This window comes from Dreissena polymorpha, chromosome 4 (assembly GCF_020536995.1).
Source record: "Dreissena polymorpha isolate Duluth1 chromosome 4, UMN_Dpol_1.0, whole genome shotgun sequence".
Lineage (NCBI taxonomy): Eukaryota > Metazoa > Mollusca > Bivalvia > Myida > Dreissenidae > Dreissena > Dreissena polymorpha.
The window spans coordinates 50414894-50430142 of NC_068358.1; the positions used below are offsets into that span (position 1 = coordinate 50414894).

A 15249-nucleotide genomic window follows, 5' to 3' on the forward strand; every position below is an offset into this window, starting at 1 on the left:
ACAAGAAATATTCTGACTTTGAAATAAAGGTAGAAATTTAACATTTCTAAGTTATTAAATTTAAAACAAAGTTTTGAGTATTGTTGTGTTCTTTTTTCAAATACAACTCGCATATCCAACGCAAGAAATACTTGTCATGATGTATACGTACATGTTCGTTAAACCACATAATAGTGTTTGTATATACAAATTTTACTACGTGTGATCACATCATATGTGTCCCCATATGACTTATCATGAATTTATTTCTTCGTCATCGAACAATTTGATACATGATTAAAACGCAGCTCTCTTACCACACATTCAAATGACACTGCAACATCCTTGTCATGCGAAATTTGATCTTGTGACATATGAAACAAGCGTAGCTCAAGCCTATCCAGCGCACTTTTGCATTGGGTGAGGGGCTACGCTTTCCGCTATATAAAGCACGCAATCTTATGTTATATCTTGAGTATCCTGCTAAGTGCACATCCTGACAAGAATGCGCAGATGCGCACGCTGACCTGGAGCAACGTTGGCAGCATATTGCATACGTCCCATTTTCGCATGGCGCGGGTCTTTACAAATCGTATTGCGTCTTGTCAAGGGAACTTCAAACCAAGATACTTTCCGATAGAAAAGTGAAATCACACTGCGCTATTTAGAGCAAACTGGCAAATGTCGGTAGCTATTCCGAAAGTTTTTCGTGCATTTCTTTCCCTAAAATTCGTGGTATTTGATATCTTGTAAGCTGTATATTAAGTGTTATCAACATAAGGCGTTTGATAATAGTACATTCCGTCTTCCTCAGACGATTTACTGACCCTGTACTGACCCTGACAGTCGTGGGGATGAAATTAACAGGTAATGCGTAATTGTTCCTGGGGAAAAAACATGCATACAGAGGTCCGCTTTTCCATACACTGATTAGTGATACATCCTGCTGTTGGCAATGTTCCGGGTGATTATGCTCAAATCAGCCAATGGAATGAATGGAGCTGGCGTTATGTAAAGGCCATTTAAAGTGAAAAGCTGGGTAATACACTTACGCCGAAAACTTTGTCACAACTTTGTGACTCTAGTACAGATAGTAAGTTAGGAGGGCAAGGTCATCACAGAATGCAGCTTCATACGCGGAATTAACTCGTAAACTTCGAAATACACACACACATTCTGGATGATGACTGAGTCTAATAGAACGTTGGTAATTCTACAAATTGAAGCTTCAACTCGCACGTCTCACGATCACTTTTTGGCTTCGAAATTGTGTAATGCCTCCACCTAATCAATCTGTAAAACGACTGTCTGAATGCTATAAATCCCACTGACAATGTTGAGTTATTTTTTATTTCCCGTTTTTTTTCGATGAAACTCGTTTTAAAAATAATGTGAACCTCAACCCCCAGCTTTTTTAGGAAAATGGCGAACAAAGCGGTATCAAAAGTTATCGATAATTCTAACACGGCACGTGCCAAATTTCATATAAACAAAGAAGAAAATATCGTCCATGGGTTATTCTGCAACAAACTATGGGCGGAGCTTATACACTGAAAGCACGCGCTGTAGCTAAACAAAACATGCCGATACATTTTCCACCAGCAGAAATGAAATGGGTTTTTTCCACCCAGTTTGGCTGTTATTGAGGGCGGAGATCTGATCGACAGAACAGCCGAAAGCTATTTTATGGGCGGAGCTTCACATAAAATAGTATGCAAGAAAAATAAGATACATTCTATAAATCTTTAGTAAAAATCGTGTTAGAATCGAAATAATTCGTGTACGTTATAGTTTGCTGTCAAATAACCCACGGCCGGAAGTATAGATGCGTGGTTTCAAATCACTCGTGCTTCGCACTCGTGATTTAATCCCTACGCATCTAAACTTCCGGCCGTGCGTTATTCGACAACAAACTATAACGTACACGAATTATTTCTTAAATAATTGTTTGATTGATATTTAGGTAATAGTATCATTAGTTGGCGAGATGTTGATTGGCTGTCCGATTAGGGCATTGGTTGGTACCGGCGCTTTTCACTTAGGCGAGCGAAGCTAAATCCCCATTCCCGAAAAAACGTGAGTTTGATTGATGGCCAACATGCCGGACATGCGTTTCCTGCGGGTACCCCCCCCCCCCCCCCTCAACACACACAAAACAAGAGCACACCAAAATTGAAATTCTTTAGGCAGCAATTTTAAAGCTGCGAAGTGCAGCTATAATTCAAAATTCGTCACAATTTTTTAGTCTTGTAATTAAAATAGATAAGGGTACGGGGAGACAATCCGGTAAATTGCAGCTATAATTTAAAGTTCGTTCAAACTTTAGTGAGTCTAATAATTTAATAGGTAGGAGAAAGGGGACACACTCCGGGTCAACACATAATGCATCCTCAGGCGGCAGGAGAGGGAGCACCTCATAAACTTCGACACACACACATACACACGAAATGTTAATTGTTTGCAGAAATCGTGACACTGATCGATTGGGCATTTTTTCGTCCGACGTTAAGTAGCCCCTTTGTTCAGCACAACTTGATAATCTCTTTATTATCAGTCACTGTCAAGATAATTAATAAATCATAACATGGTGTCATACACAACAGGTGGCAAAGGAATGTCTTGTCAATAAACACGACTTATGATACCTTCATGTCTTGTCTTTGTAGTAGTATTGAGAAGTCACTTTAAGTAATTAAATTATACTATTAATTTTATATATTAATAATATAATTATTTAATAATTTCTTAAAATGTAGAGTCATTTATCGAAGAAAAGATTACTAGAATCTAGTTTTATATCGAAATATTATGAGTTACATTAACAATCAATATCAATGTTTAAGTGATATTACTTTATGTAATACAGTTATTTAGTCTAAATTGTTTATAAACAACAAACAGACAGTACATGTATCAATGTTCAAGTGACAAATCTTACATGTATGTTATGAATAAGTAAATCTTTGTTTACCTCTACAATTACATTATTTTCGTAATTATCATAATAATCCATGATATAACACTTGTCAAAGACCTATAAAATACATTGTATGTATTCTATAGGTCTCTGCACTTGTGTATTTTGCATTTGGCTAAAAATAAATTGTATGCTTAAGAGCTAATTAATGTTGTTGTTGTTGTTGTTGTTGTTGTTATAAATCAATTATGAAGAAGTTACGAAGCTACACGACACAGTCTTTGGATATTTCTTCAATACTCAAATGAAGGTAAAATTACAGATACGCGCAATTTTGAGCGACAATAAAAATATATAAACACGGTTTTTGAATGCATAAGTTATTCAAACGTTATCAAATAACGTTTTGATCGTTATGGTGTAAATTCGAGATTTTCACCCCATGAACACAAGCACAAAAGTACAATAGCACGAATCAATCGTTCTTTTAATTTCCCCTCTGAATACCGATTCTTTATACTTTCATTCGAACATCATACTATCAATATTTCGCATGTTATAAAATCGATGAGTATACAGTTAGCATACAGGCATGTGTTTATACATTACATGTTATAACATACAGCGCCTTTTCATATCTCTAGTGACAACATGTAATAAAATATTTGTTTTTTGTTTTGTTTTGTCATTAAGAGCCATAACTGACGACACAAAACCCCCCGTTTTATTGCACTAATTGATGGGACGCCATGCTAATTACATAATCGTCACGTATCATCTGAATACTATAACCGACCTATACACATTATGGTCACTAAATGATTCTGCGTTCATATACATTTTGAACTAACACTCAAGACAAGTTTTGACAGGAATTCGTCAACTGCCAGTCTTACCGAGACCACTTGTCTAAATTGCATAGTTTCTCATTAGCAATATAATGACGCTTATCATACTTTTTATGTATGAATTAATCTCTTTTTCTTCAGCAAGTAATTTACGTTTTTCATTTTATGGAGAAGATAAACATAATCAAAGCGCTGAAGGCACTGAATTTGTTCGCTGTTGTATAATCTTAGACGCAACTCAGTTTTCAAAATTATGTTATAGCTTTTTATATCGCAAGTTTGAAATGACCACAACCCATTCAAATTTATAAAGAGTGTGTCTTAAAACATAGTTCGAGATGTGTTGTTTTTTTCAAATCATTGATACAGCTAATCAGTGTGAACAGGCTTATCTTATTTGACATGCATTAAGCCCCGTTTTCCCTGAAAGCAGCCAATATGTACAGATTTCAATGATAACACTAGACTGGACAACGTTGTCTTATAAGCTGTTAAATACACACTATGTACTGTACCAGTGAGAACAGGCAGATGAGGTGGTTAGAGAAGACGCTTTTAGCATTCTGTCGTCTGCTAAATTTTACTGGAGTTATCCACACAGGCAGTCACGGGTTACGGTTCCTAGAGTAGCTAAGGCATACTGATTTGCAAAATTCGGTCTGCATTACGCTAACGCTCACAAATAAAACTGACCATATGTATTTCATGACAACAGTTCATTATAGATCCTTGAACAAACAAGCATGTATATTAGCACAAGCCAGACATTCAACAGATATATCGTCCAGTAGGGGGAGATGGGTCATGAGTAGATGGAGGTGGGCAATTTTGTATGATACTACTGCATGTTTTGTGGCATGATAAGATTTCTCCACTCCGATTAATCAGTTGAACGTATACATGCTTACCACGTAGTTATGGGGATTATGAAAAAAATCTTAAAAGATGGATGATTTACCACATCTGGGGGCCGTTTCTGGTACAATGCGTAACTTTACGGACGAAAATGTACGTACGTATAAAGTTACGTACGCTTTTCTGAATGCGTAAGTTAGAGCTGCAACGATTCGATCCGATTCATCGAAAATCGATTCGAAATGCCTCGATTCGATAACGTTACCAAACCTACCAAATTCGATTCGATTCTTTAACATATATACATATATATACATAGATACGTAAAGCGCGCTGTATTCTGACTATTGATACAGGAAGGTGTAGGTTTTATCTTTACCTGTAAATACGACGCGCGCGATTGGTTGCTTATTACTTAAGTCATCCAATCAATAAGCCCGTTACGGTCTACTTTCGGAAAAAGCGTCAAAATGGCTGAACAAGTTGTTGCCGACAAATTGAAATTATCAGATGCGACTAAGAAGCTTAAATCAAAAGTGTGGCAGTATTTTGGGTTTCGGGATGGTAGCCTTACCAATAAAGCAAAGTGTAAACTGTGCTTCACGGATGTGGCGTACGCTAAGTCCGGCTCAACCACTAATCTAATTTAATGCAATATGTCAAACGCAAACATAACGTTGATTTAGCAAGACAAAGAGGTCGCACAAGTGCAACTACTCAATTCGCCAGCCAGAAAAGTAGTTCTATTTCTGTTGTAGTTTTGTTAAGTTTATTAGAGAATGTGATTTGTCCTACAGGTAACAGGTGATGTTGTCATGGCACAGTGGTAGACATGCTTATAGCGGTTTTGGGTAAAGGTGTAATAGTGATAGTACTACCATTCAACTGATTCCAGATACGTTCTTATGATATTTTATTTATTTTTTATATTATTGTGTAATCTACACAATCTTCTAGTCAGAATTTTTTATATTAAAAATGAGTCCTAATTTGCGATTCTTTTTTATGTGTTTTATTGAAATCACATTTGAACAGAAATGTTAATTTTGAGGCATAAGAGTGAGTATATGATAAAACTAGGTTTGAAGATGAATCGAATCGTAAAAATCGGTATCGGAGTGTCTGAAATCGAAATCGATTCGAATCGAGCTGTTGGTGAATCGTTGCAGCTCTACCTACCCCCCCCCCCCACCCCCACCCCCCCCCCCCAAAAAAAAAAAATCTAGTTTCGTGATCCTAGGCCCAAGCGTTCTTGAGTTATCATCCGGAAACCAACTGGTGGACGGACGGACCGACCGACCGACCGACCGACATGTGCAAAGCAATATACCCTCTCTTCTTCGAAGGGGGCATAATAAAGGTTTAAATTAACTAAAATGATGTTGCGCTCGTAGATTTCGTAGTCTACATTCGGTTCTCCGAAATATCGGTGCATACGCCGCCATATTTACGCTAAATTACTGAGTTACGTGAGCCTTTGAGCACACGTAACTTGACGTGCAAAAATACGGTAAACGTAACTTTACGAAGTTTATAGAAACGCTACTAACTAAACGTTTTGCACTTACGCATGATTTTTGAACGAACGTAGTTTTAAGAAACGGTCCCCTGAAAACTAGATTAGTTGGGTTTATCTAGTTCAAATAAGTATCGTATTTCTGTATTATCATAAATAAAACAACTTATCATAACACTCCTCTCGAAACAGTCACTATCAAGGATTCGTAGCTAATCAACAAGGCCAATGTTTTCCATTTGACACGTTCAGTAAACATGCGACTTCATATTTTGAACTTAATGTAAACTCACTACACGTGGATAATTCGCTGAACGTTGCAACGGTGACATATTACACATGCTCTGAGAGGTTTGAAGTACATGAGCTCAATTTAACCCATTTATGCCTAGCGTCTACAAAAAAGGCCTTGGCAAACAGCGTAGACCCAGATGCGACGCCGCATGATGCGGCGTCTCATCTGGGTCTGCGCTGTTTGCTTAAAGGAATTTCTCTAAGAAATATTCTAAATATAGAAATAAATATACTAGACTTCCCTAATTTTGGAAATAAATTGATCCAATTTAGAAGGATGGGAAAGTCCACTAGGCAAACATGGGTTTAGACTGGCAATCATTTCTGAAGTACCTGAGCTTCACGGAATTTTTGAATACATGGGACATCTAAGACGGCAATAGTATTGCTAATTTCGCAGATAGTTTTCCTGAGCTTATTGGCAACGATGCCAATTCATATTTCTACAGAAAGTGGCAAGAACGAGTTTCATGTTCGTAAAAAAGAAAATACTTAATAAAATAAATAAGTCCCCCGAGTTTTTCGATCTTCGAAACCCAAACCCAAACAGCTCTGGAATCACTTCCGAACGAAGATAACTGTTGTTTGTTTTGTTATTGTGTATAAAAATGGAAAAATTGAGCTGGTTATAGCTTCATGGGAGGGAGGGGGAGTTGACGCCGTGTGCCTGTGGTAAATGCATGACACGATTTTTTTAAATGTATTTAACTTGTTTGACAATCTGTATTCTGCGACACTTAATTACTGTTGTGCGTTTTGTGATTTGTGCAAATCCATCTCCAGTACGTCCAAATTATAAAATTATTGTTACATAATTTATGTATTAATTAAAAAATGTTGTTATTAAACAGCATATTATGCATGACGTATATTATATTTACTATGCGACTTAAATGATAAAGGATACATGTTGTGGGATACGAAGTTGCATGCGCTTAAAATGAGTATGGTTAAAGTCATAGTTGGGCGCTATAAGTTTAGCAAAAACGAATTTGTGCAAATATTAAAACGGAAAACAGTTGATTGTTTTACAGAAACTTTGAGCCGACCTTTACTCCAGTGCTTTATTTTACCATCTAAACGTACATTTAATAGATGCGTTTGAACATGCGCATTATCTCGACGAAATATTCATTAAGATGCGCCTTATCTCGCCTTCAATTAGCATCGCATGGTTTAAGGATAGAAACGCGTCGTTACGATTCTGATAATCTGTCGAGAGAGGACAAGTCATGCTTACTATGCAACAGCCACAGAGTTGAATGAATTCCACTTTATCATTATGTCTTATTGAGATACAGAATAACGCATTCGCCTTTTTGAAAAGGTTAAATGAAAACAAAAAACAAAACAAAAATGAACTCATAGCGTCAGTTGTGAGAATGCTGTATGTTGCGAGAAGCAACGAATCGCGAGAAAATATTGACATTTTATATCACCGTTATTTATCGTAATCTGTCATTTATAAAATTAATCGTAACCTTTAATCTTCAAAATGTTTGTAACTAAACAAAGGCAGATAATCACGAATTCTAGCAGCGAAACGGCCCAAGTCAATCTGGATGGATGGACAACATTACATGTTTTATAGTGAATGTCATTTTGTGTAAAATCTTGACTTCCTTTTTTTAACACATACTTCAACACTAGCTTTAATACGTTGGTTGTTTGAACAATATAATGCTGGTTGATTTGATTACTGATATTTGGGTCGTAAAGACTATGCGCGTCATATATATGGATCGTCCTGACAAGTGTCTGTTGTGGTGACAGGTATACATTAACAAATAGGCATAGGTTGTCTTAATAAACAAGTGTTAACGTGTGCTGTTAATTATTTATAATACACAGACACAGTTATTCAATCTTAATAATTGTGTTGCCTGTTAACTACCTGTTAAATGCATACACTACCATTACAATTACCGCATTTTAATAATTACTGTAAGAACATGTTTTAATAAAAAAGGTTTTAAGCGTCATTCAGAAAGTTTGCGTACACTATATAAAAATATTAGGTAAAAACGAATTTTGGCGAGTTGAACAATTAATCACTCATAAAATGTGAAAGTTTCAAAAAGTTTACAAATGATATGTATTGTATGCTAACTTTACTTTTAGGAAAGCTTAAATGTTATGTATAGGTGGATATAACAATAAATACAAGATAAATTTTGTTTCAGTAATACGAAGACTACACACATAAATATCGCACCGAATATGTTCAGAACATCCTCTGTACGTTAAGTCTATTATGTCAGTCACATTCCCTTGACATGGTATTTAATGGAAATATGCTCTATGATTATATCGTTATGTACTGATTTATGTATTTCGACCAATATCCATTCGAGTATTATAACGAAAGAAATAAACGACATCTTCGTGTATAAATGGTAAAGAGGCATTAAAAAAAACTAAGAATTACGTTATTTAACCGGACATACAAGCGCGATTAAAACTAATTACGACGCTTGTATTTACGAATCAGTTTTTAAACCATTTATGCCTAGCGTCTAGAAAAAAAAAGGCCTTGGCAAACAGCGTAGACCCAGATGAGACGCCGCATAATGCTGAGGCGTCTCATCTGGGTCTACGCTGTTTGCCTAAAGGAATTTCTGTAAGAAATATTCTAAATATAGAAATAAATATACAAGACATCCCTAATTTTGAAAATAAATTGATCCAATTTAAAAGGATGGGAGAGTCCACTAGGCATAAATGGGTACAACCGTCTCACCTCGCACTCCATCTGGCCAATTTTTTGTTGCTTCAGGTTAAGCACTTTCGAAATGTTGTTTCTTTGAGCTATCAGAACCTTGGAAACATCATCCAGATGCGGCTGTGTAACGTAATTGTCCGCTGATAAACTCACAACGTTCACGACTTGATCATTCGGCGCATGAACATAATAAAGTTTCACAAAAACAATACACACAAACACAAAAGCCGCAGCTGAAATTGAGAAAGTTTTGATATTCATGTTTATGGTGTTCGTTCTATGTTATTTCCGCAACAGCACTGAGTGTATTTTCCAAGTCGCTGCAGTGTATTACATCCACTTAGCCCGCGGCATACACATCCTCTCTCCGCGATGCTTAAGCATGTGATTGATCGCATTGTAAAAACGCCCTTTCAAGTCGGGCTACTCTTGCAATAACTCATCGAGACTGAGAAGTCGACCGCGGTTGCGAGCCTTACGCAGTGAGAGATATCGAACCCGTTTCTGTATACACACTGATGCAGCGTACTTATTGATAATACTGTGTAATTTATTTGTAACTTAACTAGTATACCAAACTTTTTAGGTTCATTTAAACAGAGCATAGTGCACATGTGACACAGCAATATGGTATCTCCCTTTTTTCTCAGTACAGAAGTATTATAACTAGATTTTGTAAAGGAATAATGTATGCATCATATTAAGCATTTTATAGAATTGTGTTACATAATCTTATCACCGACTGCAAATACTTTGAGCGTTCTTTGATACTAAGTGTGTACGCTTACTGCAGAACGTGTTTTACCATCGTCGTTTCTCGCCTTACAGCACTAATGAGTCAAGCGTCTGCTCAGCGAGTCAGTATCGATTAAAATTTTCGGCGATTTTACGAATATCAACGACTCGAAGCGATACGTTTTATAGTATTGTTATCAAAATTCAATAATGGCATGTGCTGTACTGTAAAAACGCGTGTCCCCTTTACTTGTGTTATCCATGGTAACCATGTACAAAAGTCAGACAATACAGAGCGTGAAACAATTTTTGGACTGAGGTTTTTCTGTACTGCGATATTTTATACGGACCATAATAGTATTCCTACGCATATTAAACCCAAATGTTCAATTTCATAACTCACTTTTTTGCAAATAAAATAAGATAAATCTACGGAATCCGGATAGTGCCATCTATAATCTCGCCCTTCTTTCATCAAGGGCGACACACGATACACGATATTTTGCGAGACAGTCGCGGCGACGCACGATATTTTGCGCGACAGTCGCGGCGACGCACGATATTTTGCGCGACGGTCGTGGCAAAGCACGAAATATTTAACACGAAATATCGCCCTTGTGCGACAGTCGCCCTTTTATATGCGATATATCGCCCTTTAAACGCGACCGTCGCCCTTTGAACACGACTGTCGCCCTTTATGAACGCGAACGTCGCTCTTTAATATGCGATATACGCGTTCTAAAATGGCGACGGTCGTGTTCAAAGGGCGACGGTCGTGTTCAAAGGGCGAGATATCGCATATAAAATGGCGACGGTCGCGTTCATAAAGGGCGACGGTCGTGTTCAAAGGGCGAAGAGTTTTTTTCCTTAACACAGATTTTAATTATGTAAACACGTGATATAAAGTATACTTGCTATTTAAACAACCCGTGGTTGGCTAGCTAATAATATTTTTTTCTGTGGCGCTAACCACGTAATTTTGCTCGAAGTTACATTGTGGAAACATCTAAAACTATAAAAAAAAAATAAACGAAAAATTTAGTAACGTTAACGTGTCAAAATAAACACGCACTACATGTTTTGAATAAAATCGTATTCCGGTATTTAAAATAAAAATAATATCAGTTTTCAGTATTTTAATAATGAGTAAATCCGGTAGATTCCTTTAATCATCTGTCTAAATAAAAACGTGGTTATGGCGAAATAAGCATATTTAATTCTTTTTTGTTGTCATACAACTAATGTGTCTGTACATCATAGAGTGTCGGAGGTCAATTTTCATACCTACGTTGCACGCCAAAGTCAAACTAAATTGCCTGAATCCAGGCATGTGTATACATACAGTCGAATGTCATTCGCTTGTACTCAAGAAGCGGCGCGATACTGTGCCGAATCCTTTTCAAATAAGGATATTTGCTTATTACCATAAATACGGATATTTTTGGGTGGCGTACATGTAACGGGGTGTGTACAGGCTGATATTACACGTCAGCGTTGTGTCCGCTTTTCTGAAACCTTTTGTATAGTCAATCATTCTCTGACGATAGGATCTAATTGTGGTGGTTTAAGTCGAAGGGATAGCACTTGCCCGACCCTTGAATAATAAGTGTACAATAAGAAAGAATCTGTGAAAGAAAAAATAAAAAAGGAAGAAACGCGCGAACTGTGTTCATCCTCATTTTTGCATCTATATACGAATAAAGGATACTCGTTACGGAACAGAATAGAGATATGGCTGCACCAATTCGATTTTAAAACAAATGCAGTCAGCTATTTGAAAGTCCATCAACCATCCATCCAAAATATCCCTCGGTCATTGGCGCTTTGGCAAAGAGATGTTCTTTTTCATTGATCGTCATTTAATTATTTTTTCGAATCGAGTCAAATGCAGTTTTACGATAATATCAATTTTTACGCTTATTTCATATAACAAAATAAATAAACATATAGTGTATCCTGATTTAAAATTGCTTATAATTTCCCTACCACTGAAAAATGCATGAAGTCTCATTATACTAGAAGGCGCACACGTCTCTAATTAGTAGTGGGAGACGTGGGCGCCGATTAGCATTTTATGACTTATTTTACATAGATGTAATTTGTATGCACACGTTTTCCTGCTCTGCTTCCGATTAACATATCTGTTGATGTACAATTTATTGTATGACCTTATCATTTAAGGCACCAATAATGGACACACAGTGCACAAACTCTCCGACCAGCCCTGATATACTTAAAATTAAGGTTCGTATATAAGAAAGCTCTACTGAAATTCATAAATTAATCGAGCATGATAAACTCGAAGGATTTACCATGTTGCAGTGTTGTTTTTTCCCTGGAAATACGTGTTATCACGTGGATCATATACAAAATTTAAATGGACATAACTCAATATTAACCTGTTGCGTGGGATAAGAGCAATAGCCTTTCATATGACCCCGCTTAATATCCCTATGAGGGCAACGTATATAAAACTGTAAAACTATAGTCGTGCTGTTTTAATGTTGCTGTTGATCTTTAAAATATGTAAGGAAACGATATTAATAACTTAATGATATTCACAAATACGTAAAAATGTCAATTTAAAAAACACACATTAAAAAAGTATACATTGTACCATTGTTTACTCAAAAATCCCCATTCATCTCAAAGCAATATTCAGCTTGTCCATCATACACGTAGATTGCTGTCGTCTGGATCGTATTGATTAATAATTTACTAAATTGTGAGAACAAACCATTAACACATTCGGTTCGTTACATATACACCGTAAAGAAACTTTGATTGCCACCAAACACATTTGCCTGATTAGTTCGGTCTTGTTATACAAGCTAATGTACACTCCGTTCATAGTAAGTAGTTCCCACGACATAGCGTATTGTGGGAACGAGATAGAAAAAAGAGTAGTGCAATTATGAGTGAATGTTACCTCTATGCCACCGTACATGGATGCTAATATATGGTAAATATATTGGATCACAGGTTGAACATTTTCACTTTCGTGTTATTTCATTCGAGAGTCTTTTAATATCAATTTTCAATCGAACATTCTGATAGCTATTACAGTTTTTTTTGTTTTTCAATCAAATAATTATCTGAAATATTATGAATACCGAGTTCTGAGAGAAGTACAACAACTCACACATCTCTAGGGTTTAAATATCAATCCCTTCTTAGAGTCACATCGTTCTATTTCAATTATCTAATCTTAAGTTTGTGTGATCAGCACAATCACTTTCTCGCGTATTTGCTCGTCTCCGTTTCTTTCAAAATTGCTAAAAACACTTTTGATGCTTTCACTTTCTTAAAAATTGTACTTAAGTTGCCTCAACTGACTCATTTTTTCAGAACACATGTCGTTCTAACGCTTCATTCGTGTTCCGTCTAAAATGGACATTTAACTTATTTATGCCTAGCGTCTAGAAAAAGGCATTCGCAAACAGCGTAGACCCAGATGAGACGCCGCATGATGCGGGTCTCATCAGGGTCAGCGCTGTTTGCTTAAAGGAATTTCTGTAAGAAATATTCTAAATATAGAAATAAATATATTAGACATTCCTAATTTTGGAAGTAAATTGATCCAATTTAGAAGGAAGGGAGAGTCCACTAGGCATAAATGGGTTAATGTTAGTGGAATGTTTTAAGAGGTTTTCTCTATCTGCTTCATTAGTGTTCCATCTAAAATGGTATTTACTATCTATTGTCCGTGCTATTTTATAATTTATTTTCTCTTTCTAACCCTGTTTAAGAAAAATATAATTATTAAATATCCGTAGTGAATTAGAAAAAAAACTTCACAAGACATGACGTCAATATTACGTCGTAATGACGCTCGTCTCAGCGTTACATAGGTTCACGAAAATGGAAATAAATAGAGGCTATAGGAAGAAAAGTATGACGTTGAATACATATTTCGAACCGAAAAAGAACGTACATACCGAAAATGCAAAAAAAAAATAAATAAAAATCGAAAAATTTGTCAATAAGGCTGGTTTTCTCGTGGCACGATTCATATACAATTATGTCTTGCGCTTCCATTGAAATTTTTCGTTTCATGTTTAAAGTCTCCAAAATCGCGTTAATATAAATACATTGTGAACAGGCAATTCTTAATCGGATTTTAAGATACGACCTATTTGCACAATAGAATAAAACATTTTAAGCGCAAAACGGTCGTATCTTGATATTTTATCAATATCTCTACCGTCAATGACAATATAATAAAATGAACAACACCCAAATTCATGAAATTGTATTGGTATGTTGTGATTATAGTTAATAAATAATGTACACCATAATGAAAGCATTAAAAAGTCAGATATGGCTGGTTTGCGCTAAGCTTTTTAGGTGTATTGTGGCACAATACTTGTTTGTTGGTAATTACCTATTCTTCGTTCGCATTTATGTGTGAGGGATTTTCATCTATATGCATCTTTCGTAAGCGTTTCTCCAGCGGTCGACGACGTACGCTCGTATCGATCCTGCATTGGTAAAACCCAATGTCTTATAGGAAACAATTGTATCGCATACCAAACATGAAAACTCAATAATAAGTAGAGGAAGTGAAAGTTATGTTGTTGTTTTTTATAAAATATAATACCAACCGTTGTTCGTCTTTATCATAGTATATCGAAATTAACACTGTCTGTATCGGAATAAGCGACGAACTGCGTCAAACCATTCCTAACGATTGCGAACCATGTTACGCCGTGCAACACCAATTTGACAACAATGAACAACACACAATTACCACAAAAGGTTCATAAGTATTAATTGTACATACATTATTTGTTTTATTTGCAAAAAACTTTTATTAAACACAAATGATCAATATTGAACTCTAATCGGATAAACTGAAGCTCATTGAAACAATACTCGATACCCGTAGTGTAGGGCTGCTGTTAACGACAGGGCAGTATTTGAACATATCCTTCTATGCAACTCTATCTTAAACATTTCATTCCACCACACGGTTGTTGCCAAGTTTGAAACCAGAGCATAACTAGTAGTTATTATACTAATAATTTGGATAATAATAATAATAATGATGATAATAATGACGATGATAATAATAATACTAATAATACTAATAATAATAATAATAATAATCAAAATAATAAACAAACTTAGTTGAGGACAAATAGCTGATGTAACAAACCTTCCACATGTGGACCTTGTTCTTTTAGAGAAGAAAATATTTAAGCCAAGATGCTAAATAAATGTGGCACTTGGGTCATTGCAAGTTTCTACCACATATTTTGATCAAACGTTCTAAAAGAAAACTATCTGATATTGCATACTTTATATTAAAGGCTAAAGCTCCAATATGACTGTATTGGGCTTAGAGTTTTCATATATCAACAGTTTTATTCTATAAATAAAA

At 35.9% G+C, this 15249-nt stretch overlaps 2 protein-coding genes across 5 annotated transcripts in view; one reads left to right on the forward strand and one right to left on the reverse strand.

Annotated features, from left to right (window-relative positions):
- The window catches only part of LOC127877524 (adhesion G protein-coupled receptor B1-like), a 469993-nt gene that overhangs the window by 171591 nt on the left and 283153 nt on the right, over positions 1–15249 (forward strand). The gene's annotated exons all lie outside the window — the stretch shown is intronic.
- Positions 1–15249, reverse strand: part of LOC127877532 (uncharacterized) — a 66743-nt gene that overhangs the window by 26438 nt on the left and 25056 nt on the right. The window contains exon 1 of one of the 3 annotated variants that reach the window (XM_052423488.1): positions 9150–9550. The exons of 1 other annotated variant lie outside the window; for it this stretch is intronic. In XM_052423488.1, coding sequence (XP_052279448.1) covers positions 9150–9392 — 243 coding nt within the window. In that variant the 5' untranslated portion in view covers positions 9393–9550. Of the gene's footprint in view, positions 1–9149; positions 9551–15249 lie in introns of those variants that run through there. One more of the 3 variants, XM_052423486.1, reaches the window with a different exon arrangement.